This window comes from Maniola jurtina, chromosome 15 (genome assembly GCF_905333055.1).
Source record: "Maniola jurtina chromosome 15, ilManJurt1.1, whole genome shotgun sequence".
Classification (NCBI taxonomy): domain Eukaryota; kingdom Metazoa; phylum Arthropoda; class Insecta; order Lepidoptera; family Nymphalidae; genus Maniola; species Maniola jurtina.
In genome coordinates, this window is record NC_060043.1 from 2,833,413 (window position 1) to 2,853,894 (window position 20,482).

Below are 20,482 nucleotides of genomic sequence, written 5' to 3' on the forward strand. Positions count from 1 at the left end.
TGACGGACTGTGACTTTAAATTTTATTAAATATCTTTTTAGTTTGACACCAAAAAATACTTCAACTATAAAAAATAAGCTCTTATTGTGTAAAAAGTAAAATTTATACCCAGAAATACCCTAAATAATTTATTATTCATACCTTGATGTTACCTTGCTACTTAATTTTTACCTTAAATCTAGGGTAAAATACTTTAAAGTGATGACGCTGATAGGAAACATGGTTTATTATCGGTCCATATATAATACGTCCATGGGAAACGACAATTTTAATTTTGACAAAGTGAAATGACAAAATCTAAATTGATGTCATCATAGTGATGTACTAATTTGTCATGTCATAGACTTAGTCAAAGGAGTCACAGAAGTATGATATTTCATATTCTACTAGCTCGATTGCGGTAGAATGGCAGCTACCTACAATATCACGATCGTAATCATGTCTGATTTGTTGAATCTCGCGTTTAATTCATCCCCTCGGATGACAGGTTTGTCATTGCTTGGTCATCGATGGGTTTTCGCCATAAAGCTATTTTCGCTCAGAACAATATCTGTGGGTCATCGCCATTTTGTCTATGGTTCATTACCAGGCTTAAAAAGGCAAGAACCCAGAGCCGTAAAACCAGTTTAAAAAAACCATAGTGGTTCTTTTCTGTGATGTGAACTTCGAACTTTTGAACACAGCACTGCACAGCAGTAGCACTTGAAGTCTCAAGTCAATAAACTTTGTGAATTGTGTTTGTGTTTCTAATTGGCAAATTTTTTAGTTTTTTTAATTTAATTCGAATAGCACTAAATTAAAATTGTAATAATAGTGTACTAGCATAAAAATGGTCTTAAAGTTATATATAGATTTCTTGTCCCAGCCATCAAGAGCGTTGTACATATTATTAAAAACTGCTAAGTGCGATTTTGAAAAAAAGTTGGTCGATTTGCGAAAAGGTAAATATTTTTTTAAAAATAGTAATTATTACTTTATAATGTGATCTGTAGTTGTAAGAATAGAAAGTGAAGATATACTTTCTCCCTGTAAAAAACAAGTGATATTAACTCAGGTTGGTTTCAATAGTTTTTCTGTGATTCTAACCCTGTGCTCCAACCTACAAAAAGGCAGAAAAAGAGACGACGAAAACTAATCTATGTTACAGTGGTGTGAAATATGAATATGTGTTGGCATGATTAGGGATTCATTCTTAGTTGGGAAGATTAAAAATACATTTGTCTATCTGTCGTGTCATACTCAGCCCAGAAGCTGTGATTATTATATACAAATTACAATAATTAATTAATGTACATGAACGTTGAAGCTACAGCTTTATTTTTATGTATTCATACGCACCTATGTAAATTAGCGAAAAGCGAGAGACTTAGCTAATTGCAGCATAGGTATGTAAACTTTGGTGCCAGGCCTACCCATTCTATTTTACTGATAAGGAAAACTTATAGAATAATGTTTTTTTCTTTACAGGTGCACATTTTACTGATGAGTTCACAGCCATAAATAGATTTCAAAAAGTGCCAGTCATAGATCATAATGGGTTTATTTTAACTGAAAGGTTTGTATTGTCTTTGTTTACTATACAAGCTAGCCTGTCCTGACTTTTTTGCAAGTTTTTAAGCCCAGCAGTGTAAGCTTGGATGTGTCAGTCAGTCAGCTTGTCCTTTAAACATATAGAAGACTAGCTTAATGCCCGCGACTTCGTCTGCGTGACCTACACAAGTTTCAAACCCCTATTTTACCCCCTTAGGAATTTTTAAAATCCTTTTCTACGTCATAATAACTAAATTCCAAATTTCAGCCTGATCTGTCTAGTACTTTGAGTGGTGTGCTTATAAATCAGTCAGTCAGTCACATTTTCCTTTTATAAACTTATTTAGATTGTATTTCATGAAAATAACAAGTACCTACCTATTTAAAGTTTTGAAATATCCACTATCAATTGATATTATTATTTATTTTGAAATATGAATAAAACTTGTATAATGAAAACAAAACAGAAAAATTCAAACACATAAAAGATGTCTTGTATTGTCTCCATTCCACTCTATAGGTGTGTGATACACCTTACAAAATGCTATTTACCTTGGCTTCAAAACAATAACTTATTTGAATCCTTATTGTTGTAGTGTTGCGATAATAAAATATCTATCCCGCGAAAATCTCATCCCGGACAGCCTGTTTCCCAAGGAAAGTAAATCACAGGCAAGGGTTGATGAGTTTTTGGAATGGCAACACTTAGGATTGCGCGCATACTGTGCCATGTACTTTATAGTGAAGGTAAGTAGAAACACTAATTTTACAGCCTTATTCCTTTTATCCACCCTAAAACAGCCACCTTATGCTCGGGCCACATTAATGTTAACGTCAATGCCCAACAACGCCATAATTATCGCGATAATTCCATCAATAAACAACGCGTTAAACTGAGTGAGTGAGTTAAACACTTGAACGCTTAACGTCTAATGCCAATTCAATTGGGGTTAAAATCGTCTAACGCCAAACGCCAATGTGAATGCCGTTATTACACGTTAGGTTAGGCAGTGGTTACACCTACGGTTAACGGCAGTTAACGCGTTTTTAACAGCATTTCCGTTAATGTAGCTGGGGTATTACAGTGTATACTTGTAAACGTGTGTCCACCTTGGACTAAAAAATAATATATGCCATCAGACCAGCAAGTCTGATTGCACCCAAGCCCTAATCTATTAATTAAAAAAAACCAGGTTGTATAGACTGAAATTTCTGAGTATACAGTATATATCTAGGGTGGCTAGTTTAGTATATATTTTCATTAATAGTTAGGGGATGATGATAAGTAATAATAATATTTTTGCCAATATGGTTATCACCACCTCGAAACTATAACAAAACATTGCCATAGTTTTTGGTATTAATATTTTTTTTTTTAAACCTAGGTTGTAAACCCGAAATTCACAGGGAAATCACCCAGAGCAGAAACTCTAATGGGATTTGAAAAGAGGATGATATCCTCTTTGGAAACGTTTGAAAAGCACTGGCTACAAAATGGCACAGAGTATATAGCGGGTGATTCTATTACTGTGGCAGATTTACTTGCGGCTTGCGAGTTGGAACAACCAAGTAAGTATTAAATTAAAAACCGGCCAAGTGCGAGTCAGACTCTCGCACCGAGGGCTTCGTACCTCAAAAGGAAAAACGGTAGCCTTATAGGATCACTTTGTTGTCTGTCCGTCTATCTGTCCATCTGTCCAACTGTCCACCTGTCGTGTCTGCCAAGAAAACCTATAGGGTACTTCCCGTTGACCTAGAATCATGAATTTTGGCCAGTAGTGTCATATAACACAAGTAAAGAAAAAAATCCGAAAACCCTGAAGTTGTGGTTACATCACAAAAAAAATTAAAATGTGTTATGAACAAATAATTAGTGTTATCAATTTTCAAACTAAGATAACTATACCAAGTGGGGTATCATATTATGGAAGGACTTTACCTGGTACATATTAAAACAGATTTTTATTTATTTTTATGTATAATAATTTTTGATTTATCGTACAAAATATTGGAAAAATACCCGACTACGGAACCTTCGGTGTGCGAGTCTGACTCGCACTTGGCCGGTTTTTTGCTTGTCACTAAACCAACGAGGCAGAAGTAATATTGAAATAAATAAAAATCACTATTTTCCAGGAGCAGCAGGTTACGACCCAGCTGAAAACTTCAAAGATATTTCGACCTGGTGGAAGAAAGTGCGAACGCATTTCAACCCTTACTACGACGAGGCACATGTTGTCATTAACAATCTTACCCAAAAAAACAAGTTAGCTGCTAAGCTGTAATATATTCCATATCTGAATACATGTATAAAAGGAAAATGGACTTTGTCTGTGGTGGCGTTTGTTGGCGCGCGTGTTGTGACTTTTTGGAGTGTTTTTTTGTTAGAAGTGGCCGGTTTTTGTGTCCCGCTGGTGTTTATTGGTGGTGGAACTGACCGAGGAACTGACTGAGAAGCGTTCTAAAGGGGCGCCGCGTGTATGTCGGCGGGCGCCAGCACAGACGAAGTCCATACTTATACATATAGTTTTCCTAACTTGTAAATAACTACACACTTGACATTGGCTAATCAGTGTAAAGCCAGACGAGAGAAGAAAAAAAAAAAAAAGGAAAATGCGTTGACTGACTAACTGACTGATCTATCAAAGCACAGCTCTTGGCAGCACAGTGATTAGTTGGTGCCTCAAAATGGTTAGTGCCTTTATTTTTGTCTCGATCATATTTTGTGTGGGATTACGTAACAGAATACTAATTTCATTCCGTGGATAGGGATAAGGGTCATTACTCGTTAATCATAATGTTATGACTGGTGTGTTATGTGGTGGTAATATACCTAGATTAAAAAAAATATATAATATATACATTTATACAATGTTAATATTGTACAGTTATTATAATGCAATATTTTATATATTTTATAATTATTTATATAAGTATTTTAACACTAGGTACATTTTTTATGTAGCTTAACTTTGATGTCATAAATGGTGCCTAATGTAAAAATATGGTGATGTATAACATTTTTATAATTGTAAATATGAAGTATATTAAGTATTTTAAACTAATGGTAAGTATATTTTATAATAAACGGTGTTAATGAAATTGGTTATTTTAATGATTTTATCCAACCTTATATTTTTATCCTTATGGACGGACAGTCTTAACACTGCAGAAAGTGTTCAAAAAAGTGTTCAATTCACTATAAGTAAGTAAATAAATAAAATATTTACCTATATTTAATTAGACTTTTACAAGTACTTTTGAATTGTAAAATGCATCTACTGCTAGTTTGAAATGCCTTTCCTACCAAGAAGAACCAGCAAGAAACTCGGCGGTTGCTCTTTTCAAAGATGGAGCGGTGCGGAAGGGGTGAAAATTGTCATAAGTTGACGGAACACAGCACACACAATCCTGGGGAAAAACATAGGCTACTGTGCTCCCGGAAAATTGAAGAGTTCCCACAGGAATTTTTCAAAACCTAAACACAAGTCGCGGGCATCATCTATTTGGTACAGAGATAGTTTGCATCCCAAAGACGGATATCGGCTATGTTTTATCCCCGAAAACAAAGAGTTTAAATATGGGATTTAAAAAAAAACCGAAATTCACGCGGGCATCATCTAATACACGTAGATACAAGATATATATAGATAGTTATATATTATAGCTATATAGATAGCGTTCAAAATAAATGGAAATGAACCCTTCCAACTTACCTTCCTAGTAGGATCAGCATCAGGAACTAGTTATCGTCGCAGTCCTATTAGTTATTAGTAGGACAAATTAATAGGTCCACGAGGCAACAAGGTCCACAAGGAAACAGCTGATTCGAAAGGATAGGATTGAATCGAGAATCGTTCGGATTTCAGTTCGCCCCCTCATAAATACGTAGGTGAGTTATAGATAGAGAGCCAGCAAGTGCCCAACCTTCGTTATTTTATACCTACAAGCTGAAAGTTTATCTGCGTGTTGTCCCCAACCCCAACACAGGGAAGCACGATCAGCGACTAGGTATATTATTTAGATCATGGTGGCTTTGGCCATGGTGGCCCTTAAAGTTTAAAAGTTTAAGGGTGTCTGGCAGGGGGTTGCTACGATACTAAGTATCGTGACGTGACGTGATTTCTAATATCTACTATTCCGAAGAATTTAAAAAAAAACACACTTTTTATTTTGACGTAAGATTTTTTTACACCTTTGTTACCTGTTATCTCCCAAAGTTACCATCGTCGCTGATCGTTCTCTGTGTTGGGGACCATACGCAGAAAAACTTTTAGCTTTAATAAAATAATTATTAAAAAAACACTTTTTATTTTGACGTAAGATTTTTTTACACCTTTGTTACCTGTTATCTCCCAAAGCCACCATCGTCGCTGATCGTTCTCTGTGTTGGGGACAATACGCAGAGAAACTTTTAGCTTTTATAAAATAACGAAAGTCTGGCACTCGCTGGCTCTTGGTCCATTGCCTATTACAGCTCTACACAGCTTTTTACTTTGAAGTGGCGCCCACGAATCATTTCAAACACGCCAATTAAATGGGGATTTAATTCGTCTGGCTTCTGATAATACTCTATAGGTAAAATTTACGTAATTTATACCAACTTAGTACAGACTAGAGCTACACTTGAAATATTAATTAGGGTGGGTACCTACTTGACGGTGATTGCATACAGCTGGTGCAGATAAAACACCTAAGAAGGTGCCTACCACCATAATACACTGTACGAGTATGTAAGTACCTAATTTGTGATGTTTCTCCTATGAGGGTTCCATGTTTAGGATTGAAGAAATTCTCAATAGCCCTCAATAAAAATATAGTATTTTAGTTTAAATAGATTAAAAATCGGCCAAGTGCGAGTCAGACTCGCGCACTGAGGGTTCCGTACTCGGGTATTTTTTCAAAATTTTGCACGATAACCAAAAACTATTATAAATTAAAATAAATAAAAATCTGTTTTAGAATGTACAAGTAAAGCCCTTTCATATGATACCCAACTTGGTATAGTTATCTTACTTTGAAAATTGAAACACTTTTTAATTTTTTTTAATTATGTAACTACAAATTCGCGGTTTTCAGATTTATTCCTATACTTGTGCTATAAGACTACCTACCTGCCAAATTTCATGATTCTAGGTCAACGCGAAGTTCCCTATAGGTTTTCTTGACGGACACGACGGATAGACAGACAGAAAACAAAGTGACCCTAGAAGGGTTCCGTTTTTCCTTTTGAGGTACGGAACCCTATAAAAACCGCAATTTAGATTATATTAGATAGATAGATTTATTTTTGCGGGATAGAGCCGGGTGAAGTGCGGGTATGTGGGTGTCACGCCGCCTCATACCCCGATTGCCATGTCGACCTGTCGCTTACTATTTAAATACTAAGTAGCGACTATACTGTACTTGCTATACGGGAATAAAACAAAAATAAACAAAAATTGTAGACCAGCGATTTAAGCTATTGGTTGATATAAATAGATTAAATAGGACGCCACGTAGTCTTTTACTATTGGTCAGTTTTACATCCAAATATCATAGATCTGTGTATAGTGTAAGAGACCACGTGACGTAAAGCAAGTAATATTTAATTGTTTACGCACATGATAGGCTCCGAAATGTTGGAGGTGCGTGTCCACGATCGAACCCGACCACCAAAGAGGAAATTAGATACCTTTTTACTAAAAGTTAAACGTTAAATAAGAAGATTTAGGTACTTAAATACTCTTTTGATTTACCTACAAAAGTGTTTAAAAAAATTGCCAGTCAGTGGGGACTATCAGCTGAAGTGAAAACTTGAAAGTATGAAACAGTCTCGTAGACTCGTAATCACACACGTTTATTTTCTCGTAAAACCACTGGTTTTAATTCACGTATTATTTGTACATGAATTTCGTATCACATCTCGTTTTACTATTATTGTAGGTATTTGTAACTATTTTATGTACACATATCGCTTTAAACACTAACAAACTGTAATATTAATTTGGAAAACATGTTACTTAAGTGATCTTCGTAGTAAGACAAAGGAATTGTACTGTGACAGAACTATCTAACATTTTTTAGGCTAGGTAGTCGGTACCCGCATTCTCAATTATATTCTGAGATGTGAACTATTTTTACCAAAGTAATTTATAAAAGGCTGTAAATAAAAGATTAAAAAAAAAAAAGTAATTGTATATACCTAAGTACCTATTAATATTTCATTGACATCAACCAATACATCAACTTAAGAGTTTTTTTTTAAATAAAACAATAAAATTATCTTTAATCTACATTAAATTCTTACAAAAAAAAAAAAATTAAAAACTATAATGAATTAAATTAAATATAAAACCTTATCGACCTGACATTGGCTAATCTATGTAAAGCCAGACGAGAAAAACCAAGATGCTGTCATAGCATTAGCTACCTACTCCTTTGGAGTAATTGTAGTAAACTATCAAAGATGAAAATTTTATAATTTGTAAATTAAAACCATTCCTATATTACTTTTGTACCATTAGTTTAGTTTTTCACCCCTGATCCAAAAAGAGGGGTGTTATAAGTTTGACGTGTGTATCTGTGTATCTGTCTGTGGCATCGTAGCTCCGAAACTAATGTCCCGATTTTAATTTAGTTTTTTTATTTGAACGGTGGCTTGATCGAAAGTGTTATTAGCTATAATCCAAGAAAATCGGTTCAGCCGTTTGAAAGTTATCAATTCTTTTTAGTTACTGTAACCATCACTTGTCGGGGGTGTTATAAATTTAAATTTATACTTGTTACAATTCTATTGTTATTCCGAGCAGTATGTATTAGCATCGGCAACGCAATCTTGATGTTTTTACGCACTCTAAAATCGCCCAACGCGTCTAAAGAAGTTTTCACTTCAATGAAATCAAATAGAGCAGTCTCTTTGTGTATAATGAATTGGATTGAAGCAAGAAGAGCGCGAAAAAGTTAGCTTGCACGCCGCGCGCACCCCGCCATCATTGGTGGAAAATCTATTTCACCACGGCGTCGGTTACGCCCCATGACCCAATTTCACTGCGCGGGAAATACGGCAGTCGCTACAGAATCTTTCCGTGGATCTTGCGTCACTTTAACAAAAAGTTACACAAAACTTCCCTGTTTCGTACACTGTTCCTTTAGAATTTCCCCCGAAGAAATCATTAACTTATTAATGAAATATAACTATAGACATTCAGTTTTAAACTGTTCATACTGTTTCAACGTCTGTTATGAAAAAGTTCGGCAAGCGGTTGGATTTAGATCGTTTTGATTTTTCGCCTACACTAGAGCAGAAGATTTGCTTGAGTCTTTCGAATTTACGGAAAAAGAAATCAAAGAATGAAAGGAAGGGGATTAATACACCTTTGTTAGTGCCTAATGCGAAGTAAGTATTGATTTTTTTTTAATTGTGTACCATTTGAACTGTTAGATATGAAAAGAAATTATGCCTTTTTGGAAGTAAGGTACAGTATTGATTTTTATTTTTATTGATTTAGAAATTAAGTATAGGTAAGTAAGATACATTCATTATGTATGTTAGCATGTTTATGTGTATTTTCTCAGGCTCATAACTCATAAGGCACGTTGAGGTAGAGTCGAAGCGATCTTGAATTCAACGAGTCAACAACGCAAATGGTCGTGATTACTTGTACTTACGCACTCGAAATGCACTCGCCGCCTACGAATAAACCACTAAGGCTTTGGAATTATTAAGCGGCTAACTGTCGGCTAGCTAACTCTAAGCTGCAAATTGGATGTAAAGCGCACTTCCTTAAGCATTTTATTAACGTACCATATAAAACAGTCAGTCAGGCAAACAGTCAGGTGCAAACTATTTTCCTAATCGGTACGAAACAGAATGCTCAATCGCGCGCTTCTCTGTATATAATGTCTGTCTAGTCGCAGAGAATTAGCTCCGCACTTTGTACATTATGTAGATTTAAACTTACTATTAGAATTGACTTTTAGTCCCCGTCAATGTGCATTTAGTTTTATAAATAGCTTCTGTGGGTGGAAAGGTATAATAGTCGCTTGACAAAGTAACTGGTAAAATTGTAGCAAAAGATGCCGATTACTGGCTCAGATATTAACTTTCTGGTGCGCTTATAACCGCAGCAGACGTTCCAATGTATTTTTTTCGTAGATAAAAACATACCATTACAATTTTAGTAAGTAAGTAGTATTTTTTTAGTAACATAAAACTTTCTGAATGTTTCTCGAACAGTTACGGGAATGAAGAGTTTGAGAAAGACGAGATTGAAGAAAACTACATTAAACAAAGATTAGAAAGATATAACATCGATTCTACAAAAGAATATCAACACCCAAAAACTTTTCTCGCAAAAGGAAATTTCCTAAATGAAGATTTTGCGTTGAATCCTGAAGATTACGGAATAAATCCTGAAACTTTTTCGATATTGCAACAAAATATTCTAAATACACCTCAGTCGAGGTTACTAGCTCATAATTTTACGATGCATCCACAAAAGTACGAAGATATAACACCTATGAGTTATCCTTTAGTGGAGAGGCGCATTGACCCTGCAAAAAAGTTACTAATTCCAAATCCTAATGTTTTCAACAGTAATGTCCCATCTGAACAGTATATCGAAAAAGATAAATATATGAGGATGTTGCCTCACAATGTTCGAACTATGCCTCAACCAAGTTTAGTTGATCAAAATGTTGGGATGGAAGCACAAAGATATAAAGATATGCCTATGCCTATCTCATACGCTCAAGCCGATAGGCGCACTGATCATGCAAAAAAAATGTATGCCGAAGGTGTAAAAGGAAAAACCATGCTAAAACAATCTGAAGATATTAATAAAGGAAGAGTAAATAAAGGGATACTGTTGCATAATATGCAACAGCAACCTCACAGTTTTGTTCCTCATAATTTTGGAGTACAACATGATTGTGATGAAATGCCGATCTCGTATGTGCAAACAGAAAGGCGTACCGAGCCTCCAAGAGAGATGTTATTTACCCAAGCTGTTCAAGGAAAAGGAAATGCCCCAGTTGAAGATAATTGGAGATTGAATCGACAATCGAGATCAATGGCTCAAAATTTCGAGATCAGTCAACAAAGACACGAAAATAATCAATTGATTATGTCATTTCCCCAAAAAGAAAGGCGATCTGAGAAGGTTCCAATGGATTTTACGGGCAATGATAATAACTTATCTGGAGATATTGGTGTAGATGCTGAATATATCGATACAGACATAAACGAAATGGGAGTAGGCACTGATGATATGAGAATGATGCAGCAAAACATTGAACAAACGACTCAACAACAAAAGTTCGAAGATCCAACTTTCGAGATGGTTAAACAACGGTATGAGAATATATCACCGCCTACTCCAAACTATCAAACAGAAATGTGCATCAACTATAAAAATAAATCGCCACTTGTAGAAGCTGCAGGGAATTCCCCACCAGCCCCAACCGGAGATACTGTCAGAGAAAGTGAAAATATTAGGATGAAGCGGCAACATTTTCAGCATACAAGATTCCCTCAAAATTTTGAGATGGATCGACAGCGGTATGAAGTGGTCACTCGACCTAGTAATGTTAGGAATGTACCGCTACACGTACCCTCAGAGAATGTAGGGATAGATTCTGGTAATATTGGTATATTGCAGCAGAATATGGGACAAACATCTCAACAAAAGTTCGTAGACCCAACTTTTGAAATGAATCGACGGAGGTATGAAAAACTCACGCGGCCTATTATGTTGCCCCATACAGAAGTACGTGCCGAACCCGCGAGGAGAGTTCTATTTCCGGAAGCTGTTGGCTCGGTTGAAAATGCCCAATACGTGCCATATGATAATAGTGGGAGAGTTGAAGAAGATATTAGGAAAATGCACCAAAATCTTGCTCAAAGTCGAGAAATGTTCACTCACACATTTGAAATGGATCAGCAAAGTGAAGAGATGGCACAGTCTAATCTGTATCAACCTCCACTATACGTAGATCCGAATACGTACAACGCACGTGCCAGGCAGCCATCCAGGTTAGTCTATTTACTTCCTTAATTTAGCAGATTCATAGATGTAAAGCAAAATTATGACAGCCCAATACAAAACAAAGTTAAAAATCACCAGAACACATCCAATGGCGAAATGCCAGGAACTTCTTACTCGTAAAAATTGCATTTTCTGTCCTGAGTATCTCCTCGCTTTCTTGTCGGTCTGTTGGTCTGTTGGTATCTTCGGTACTTTTACAATCGATTTGTAAATTTAATTAGCACCTGTTCAGATCTATTTTATTTTACAGGTCTGGTTATCGACACCCACAAACGTATTTGGACAAAAATTTGGATACGCCTCCCCAACTGTATCAACCCCAGCAATCACATCCCGTTGTTTTTAACTCTCAATATACGCAACCACATCCCCAACATTACTACGTACCGCGATACCGACTGTTCAATCAGAAACAAATGCAACACGAATCCTATTGCCATTACAATCAATATCATAATCAACATAGCTTTAATCATAACGCTGCGCGATGCAACAAGATGACCAGCCAACAACAACTATTGTTGTTGCAACCAATAGCAATGCAACAACAATCGTACTACCACAACCAATACTATGCTCAAAATAGCACTAATTCTAATGCAACACGGCAACAAAATATGATCCAAGAGCAGCAACAACAGCTTCAACATCGAATAGAGATGCACCAGCGATCATACGAGTGCTATCAGTTTTACGGACAGCAAAACAACGCTAAACGTTAAAATTTCAAGGCATCAGAAATATCCAATCCGGTAATATTAAAACTTCAGAATTATGCATAATCTATTGAGGTAATTTTGTTCTAATTTTTGCGAGGTTTGCTCCGTTTATATACTTATATTTTTGGTTTTATTTTAGATTAGATTAAAATGCTTTATTAATTAATAGTATATTTTCTTGTTACTGTTACTGTTACATATTACATCGAAGAATTTTGCATGTTTTATGCAAAATTATGTAGGTATTTCATTCTAACTTCAATCACAGATTTCAATGAACTATAAATTAATTGTTAAAATAATAATCAGTTAATATATTAATAGAAATTTTGTCATATTATCTAATTACTAAATTATTGAGGTCATGGTGGAATTCAACGACCGATGGATTCTAAATAAAATAATTATTATGGCAGAAATGTTGTGGATTGCTATTTTATCATGTTTTTTATTGAATCTTGTCTAGAATAATAATAGATTTATAATTAGTGTTTGTATGTACCTACCTATCTAGAACAAATAATTACCTTCACAAAATATAACTATCTCTATAACTGTAAACGCGTTACATTTTAGAATATAAATATAATTATGTACTTAGGTAGGTACGTTAATCGTAGTATTTAGTAGACATTTTTTTTTTAGTTTTTTTAATAAGTGTTAATGTTTCAATTTTAATAATTAATTACCTACTATAATAAATGTGAACTCGATGTTTTAAATATTTAAATAAAACTTAGTAGAGACTTTTTAAATGATATTATTATAATTATTCACGTAGATAAATAATTGACAGAAAAGCTTTATTTACATTCAAGTTTAATAACAATACAACCACTTATTCAAATAAATGTGAACTCGATGTTTTCAATATAATAATACTAACACTTTTAATGATTTGAGTATTGATTTATTTATTATTCAGATAGATAAGTAAATTGTCAGAATAGCTCTATCTTAGTTGAGAAAACTACTGAAGTTTAAGAAACGGCACCACAAAAGAGTACAAAAAATTACAGATAGAATAACATATAGTAAGCACCGTATGTCTGTTTTTTTAAAATCGATTAAAAATGCAAAGACTTTTTATTAGTACTCAATAGTTAATTAGTTGACAGAAATTTTAGTAGACTTGTTATTATAGAGTCAGCGAAATAGTAAAATTATTATTTATTTTCTACTTATATTCTTATCGCTATTCGATTGAATTGCCACCAGGTGAGATTACATTCTAGGGCTAACTTGTAAAGGAATAAAAAAACCGGTCAAGTGCGAGTCGGCCTCGCACACGAAGGGTTCCGTACCACATATTATACGTAACTCTTGTATGTAGAACATTGCAAGTTAGTGACGGACTGCGACATCTATATTATTTAGTAGATATAATTTTTTTCGTGAAATCTTTTTTTTTTTTTGTGATGTTACTACAAATTCACGATTTTCGATTTTTTCGTCTTACTTGTACTATAAGATCTACCTACTTGCCAAATTTCATGATTCCTACAATTCAACGGGAAGTACTATAGGTTTTCTTGACAGACACGACAGATAGACGAACAGACGGACAGACAGACAACAAAGTGATTAGAGGTACGGAACCCTAAAAAGAGTCAGGCATCAAATGTACGTACATTTGACGCAAGTAGCCCTAAAGTAGCCCTATTTTTCTTTGATTTTACGTCACCATAGCCTAATTTTTAACATATCAAGCAATTTCTGTTGTTGATTATTTATAGGAGTTATTATTGATTTATAAGTAAGTGTAAATCTGGCATTAATTAGTGTATAATATGTAAAAATGGCCGCTATGTGCAAAGAGCTTTAAGAAAGGTTGTTGACGAAGTAAATGTTATATTTTCTGTATCGTACTTTAAGATTTGATCTTTGTTCATCAAATATGGCTGTGTATTGGTAGAATAGGTAACAAAATATGAAGAATAATTAATAAGAATATTCTGATACAAGAAGGTAACTTATTAGTATTACCTAACTTACCTTACTTAAAGTAAACCTCAATACTTAACAGGGCTCTCTCCGTCACTCGCTTCATACAATCGTAGTTCCAATTTCATTTGAATATTAAGCAACCAAAGTCCATGAAATTTTGCAGACATATTCTAGACTAATGTCTGTGATGTGTAAAATCTGTGTCTGTGATGTTTTAGATTTTTCTAAAAATATGTAGTTTTAAAATTACAGGGGCTCAAAGATTTGTATGAAAATTTTTAAGACCGCGTAACTTTGAAACCGAATATTTTAACAGAAATCTGGAAAACCACAGACATAGATATTAGTTTCTAGAATATGTCTGCAAAATTTCATGGACTTTGGTTGTTTAATATTCAAATGAAATTGGAACTACGATTGTATGAAGCGAGTGACGGAGAGAGCCCTCTTAATGAGAGTAGTGTCTAGTCACTAGAGACATAATTTTATTATTACACTGTAATATACCGACAGATAGGCAACCTTGCGCCAACATCTATTGCATTTGTAGTCAATAATTATCTATTTTGTGTATTTTCGGTGTTTATGAAATTAAATGTTACATCATCGTAAGTCTTTTATTTAATTCACCGACTTAAGAAAATCGTCTAGTTGTTCATACAATAAGCAATAACATTATTCCCCTCGTAAATGTAGTCAAATTTTCATAATTTTTAGACACGTTGTAGATATAATAAAGAACTATGCTCGTACATTTTAATTTAAAAGAAATATTGTTTATGTTAAAAGTTACTAGCGTCTAAATATCCATATTTGTGTCCTAAAATCTTTCTTGAGTTTTTTTATGCCACTAAACTAAAATACTAAAAAAATGAAACGTACGAGCCTAGATTAAGGTGTACGGAATCTAATGAGACCAAAATTGTCTAATTTCGTAAACATTTTGGGGAGAGGTCCGCAGATGAAACTCCTTACTTATAAAGATACAGTGTGTTTTCAAGTTGTTAGTCAAGCGTGAGTTGTTTTGAGTTTTTTTTTAAATCAAATGATTTTTACATAAAATTGAATAAGCCAGCATTAATAAAATGTTTGTTACTTTTGATTACTTTTATGGACAACTCACGCTTGACCAAAGAATTGACTATGCCAAAATTGTATTTACAAAAAACCTCTCATTGTTCCCTAAGAGAGTTTCCCTATATCTCCTATGGTTTTGGATTTCCTCCATACTGTCCCAGTTAAAATCATACACCCGAATTTCATAATAAAATTAGTACCTGGTCGGAAGGAAGGCTTCGGCCGTAGTTGTGGAATTAGTAGTTGTATAATGTGAAATTCAAATTAAAGTCAACAAGTCTTGAGTATTTTCAACTTGTTTCCGGGAAACTTGCTATATCATTTGAAACCTTTTTTCTACGAAAGCTTGTTCAAAGCAAAATGTAGTAGAACAAAAACTTCAAAAGAAAATGTGCATCATAAAAATAATAGACTAGCGACCCGCCCCGGCTTCGCACGGGTGGACATTTATTTTTTCTATTTTCCGGGATAAAATATAGCCTATACGGATTCGGAAGAATCCCTCTAAGTAATGGTAAAAGAAATTTTGAAATCGGTCCAGTAGTTTTTGAGCCTATTCAATACAAACATACAAAAATACAAAAATTCAAAGGTTTCCTCTTTATAATATTAGTATAGATAAGTAATATTATATCTCTTTAGTATTCAACTTGAGCTTTGCTTCTGGATTCGTAGCGATGGCGTAGACTCCCCGTAGCAGCTACGTAGAAGTATGCGATATTTTCAAAATATTATTAAATTATCATTAATTTATGCTGTTTCAACGCGGAAATAAAATTATAAGCGCTATTTAGATTTCTGATAAATATTTTAACATCGTCATCTGAGCAAGATAACGTCCATAGCTGGACATAAATCTCTCGAAAGGACTTTCACAGTCTACACTTTTGTGGCCAGCGGCTTATAATTATGTGACCTGCGCTTTTCAACGCGCGGCCGCCAACTAGTACGTTTGGGACTCTAGAGTACGTAAAGTTTGCGACAGATCGACATGGCAATCGGGGTATGAGGCGGGGGGGACGTGTCGCACACCCGCACGTCACTCGCGTGATGCAGGTGTGCGGGGCGTCCCCACCCCAAATGCCACATTGACCTGTCGCGAACTAAGGCCTTCTTCAGGAAGAAGTGGAGCGTTTGACACGCTATACATTGCGGGTTTGAAAAATACAAAATCATTAAAACTAAGGCAATTATTGGCATTGGATGTGTATAGATAGTATAAAAATAACCCTAAGTTTTTGCTAGCCTTCTGGTTACACGATCATATTCCAATATCAAAGCTTTTATGAGTATTTATAGTTCCAAATGATAGTCTTCCAGCCGCAAAATGTTCAACAATTTGACAACAGCTTTTGACGCGACGGCTGAGCGGTTCATATCGGAAATGTTTTTGTATGAGTGCAACGCATTCGCACGGAAGGCTAATTAATGTAGAGGAATGCAGACAGTTTACACGACTCTGCACAAAGTTCATTTGGAATTTCCCTTTGAACGAGGTGGACAATTAAATATTCAACTTATATTTTGTACTACCTTTTTAAGTACAGCAATAGTGCGGCTCAACCAACGAAACGTATTAAAATTGGGTATTTTCCTACTTTGGAATTTGCAAAATATTATTACTTTATTATAAACTAGGATAAAAATAATGAGTACTTACGCTGAAAAAAAATATTAAAATCCAACAAAGATTTACAAAGTTAATAAGGCATTTTAATTTTGGAGTGGGAGGGTCTCTTATATCCCTTTCTTGCAAAACGAAAATTTGTATAAAACCGCAGGAAGCTAGTGTGGCATTAGCACGGAGTGACGTCAAAATGCTATTATCGCTATCTCTGTCTAATCTAGAGGTGTAAAAGTAACGAAAACGAGCGTACCCGTATGCATTCGTTACTATAACAATTAGTACTCGTTACTATCGTATCATTCGTCGTGCGTCGCAACATTCGTAATTTGTAGAAAACATACTTAGGTCTACATTACATACAAAGCTGCGTAAGGTGCAATTTCTCACTTTTACGTATGTCACTTGGCCGGTTTTTTGTGACGCTACGTTGTGTGTTTATAGAGGTTTTTGTGTCGGGGATTTTTTAAATTTTGAGTTATCTTTACAGACACGACAGACAACTAAGTCATCCTATAAGTTCCTTTTTTCCTTTTGAGAACCTTAAAACTTACACTTTTCTCTTATAACTTGGGGCACACTGCGCCGTATTAAAACCTTGTTGAACATCGCAAATATTTGAATTAAGTATGTGAAAGTTCTCGCGAGTCACAGAGGATTTAAAATTGACGCATCAACAATTACAACAAAATGTGAGTTTACAACTAAATGTGAGTTGGATGTTATTGACTTTTGTGAGTCAAAGGAAATTTCTAGTGAAACTTTTTCTGGAGTAAGCTCCTTTGCTCATGACGACATTTTTATACGGTTGCAGCGCGTGACGATACGATTTTAGACTCACAACGATCGTATAATGAAAAAAATATAACACGAAGTTCATGGCAACGGGCTTGGGTAGATACTGTCAGTATCTGATGACTAATATGCGTATTGTATATATTACATTCAAATGATACAGGTACAGTTGGCATAAGAAGCTTAAACATCTTTAGACGCTATAGCTATGGGCTAAATAGATGCAAAAAAAAATCGCATTGAAACCCCCTTCTTTTTTGAAATCTATAGGGGGCGCCCCCCCCCCCTATACCACTTAGACTATATTGTTACAAGTTGCAACCACAGAAACAAATACATACAGTTATAGAACTCACGACTCAAGATTTTATTAAAAACGTAAGTCGTGAGATGCGCGGGAAAATGTCGCCATGTGTAAATACGCTAAAGTTTCGAGAAAAGCTGTCTCAACTTTCAAGTCCTTGTTTTACGTTCTTAAGCTAACTTGCGTTGGCTTCCCACGGGTGGGCTTACCTACCTACCTATTCCGTAGAGTACTACTATTACTATTCTGTAGGGGAAGGGAGGGCAACATGGTTAACTTAATATAAAAAAAAATACTTAGCATCGTGATTCAAATTTTTATTATTATTTTTAACCCCCGACCCAAAAAGAGGGGTGTTATAGGTTTGACGTGTGTATCTGTGTATCTGTTTATATTATAATTATTACAGAAGCATACAATATACCTTCATACTCGTATACCCGTCAAAATCCTTTTAATAGATAGGCCGTGAAATGCTAGCAGACAGACAGACAGACATACTTTCGTATTTATTATATCACCTATATTAGTATGGAAGCGTAGATTTAATTGGTCATTTTTTTTATAGTAAGTACCTACCGATCAGGAAAATTTATTCTGTGTGAGTGGAAAGTCTTCGCAAAGGTATTAGAGCAATTAAGGTATTTATTCTGAAGTGCTTTCTTTGAACGATGGAGTATCTACTCATGTTTATTTTTTTGTACTTACAAAAATTGTTATAATCGTACTTACATGATGATTATTCTTCCCTACTTATTGTTATATAATATTATGATGCAAAAGTGTATGTTTGTCTGCTACCTTTTTATAGCCCACTAGCCGATGCCCGCGATTTCGCCTGCGTGGATTTAGGTATAGTTATCTTACTTTGAAAATAGAAAACACGTTTTAATTTTTTTTTAAATGATGTAACCACAAATTCGCGGTTTTCACATTTATTCCTGTATTTGTGCTATATAAGACCTACCTACCTGCCAAATTTTATGATTCTAGGTCAACGGGAAGTACCCTATAGGTTTCTTGACAGACACGACGGACAGACAGACAACGAAGTGATCCTATAAGGGTTCCGTTTTTCTTTTTGAGGTACGGAGCCCTAAAAACTATTAGTTTTTTTTCTTTTTCTCTCTCTTATGGCTTTACAAAGATTAGCCAATGTCAAGTTTGTAGTTATTTGTAACAAGTTAGTTAAACTATACAAGTATGGACCCCGTCTGTGCCGGCGCTCGCCGACATACGCACGGCACCCCCTTAGAGCGCTTTCCAGTCAGTTTTAACAAAAAAAAAACACTCCAAAAAGGCAGAGCACGCCCGCCAGCCAACACCGACACAGACGAAGTCCAAAACTATTAGTTATACCCCCCGAAGTTAGATTATTATTATTGATGGTTTTAACACACACGCAAGCATCACTACGCATCTCGCATAGATATATTCCTATTTGAAACTGAAAGGTTCAGGAGTTAAGCCAGTTTCAGCCGCCAGCCTTAATCAGGCACTAGGATTCTCCTAATGGATGGTCGGACGGATTTATTTTAATCTAGTGAATGCACTCTGATAATAATTATTTATGTTTATACTGTCCCGTTATTTTGTTGCAGGGAGATTAAATAAATGGTTATTTTTCCATATTAGTTTTTTTAAGTACTAGCTGACCGTTCCTGGCTTTACTTGGGTGGAATTTCTTAAACCTCTTTCTTAGTGAGATTTTTTTTAATATCTCGTCTGGCTTTACATAGATTAGCCAATGTCAAGTTTTAAGTTATTTACAAGTTAGGGAAACTATACAAGTATGGACTTCGTCTGTGCCGGCGCTCGCCGACACACGCGCGGCGCCCCATTAGAGCGCTTCCCAGTCGTTCCACCAACATAAAACACCAGCAAAATAACAAAAACCGACCACTTTCAACAAAAAAAAAAAAAACACTCCAAAAAGGCACCGCATGCGCACCAGGAAACGCCAACACAGACGAAGACCTAGTGAGATTTATGTATAAAGAAAATAAAATATCGATCAACATACAAGCAACAAGGCGGCAAAAACCGACGCCGACACAGAGTATAATAACCCTAAACTTAGCTATGCATAAAGCATAGAAGTTTGGGTCTCCCTAATACTACATAGTCATTACAGTGTGGTCATTCGCAATTTATCCAATTATTTATTAATCAAACGCATTTTGAGTTTAGAGTTCATCTTGATCATGTCTCAATTCATAGCCGGCCCATAAATGACCATGGGTCTCTTCTCAGAATGAGAGACGATTCAAAAGCGCTTGTAAATATTTTTTTTTATAAAAATGTATTGTGTATGTATTCAGACAAGGGTTTATACTTTATATCAATCATTTTCACAGTTCATGACAGTTCTACTAACAAAACGACGTCACTGGCAGGCGTCAAATGTTAGTACATTTGACGCAGAACCCTATTTTTTAACCCCCGACCCAAAAAGAGG

General features: G+C 35.1%; 1 protein-coding gene across 3 annotated transcripts; it reads left to right on the forward strand.

Moving 5' to 3' along the window:
* The first annotated feature begins 703 nt into the window (after positions 1 to 703).
* On the forward strand, positions 704 to 18,878 carry LOC123872726 (glutathione S-transferase theta-1-like). 3 transcript variants are annotated; one of them, XM_045917189.1, is made up of 6 exons: positions 704 to 941; positions 1,468 to 1,555; positions 2,127 to 2,277; positions 2,916 to 3,099; positions 3,667 to 3,815; positions 18,831 to 18,878. In XM_045917189.1, exons 1-5 carry the CDS (start codon positions 830 to 832, stop codon positions 3,813 to 3,815), a joined length of 684 nt encoding a protein of 227 aa, XP_045773145.1. In that variant the 5' UTR covers positions 704 to 829; the 3' UTR covers positions 18,831 to 18,878. The 3 variants fall into 3 exon arrangements, with proteins under 3 accessions (XP_045773145.1, XP_045773143.1, XP_045773144.1); XM_045917187.1 differs by lacking the exon at positions 18,831 to 18,878 and adding an exon at positions 4,151 to 4,448 and having other exon boundaries at positions 3,667 to 3,857; XM_045917188.1 differs by lacking the exon at positions 18,831 to 18,878 and adding an exon at positions 4,140 to 4,448 and having other exon boundaries at positions 3,667 to 3,846.
* The last annotated feature ends 1,604 nt before the right edge of the window (positions 18,879 to 20,482 follow it).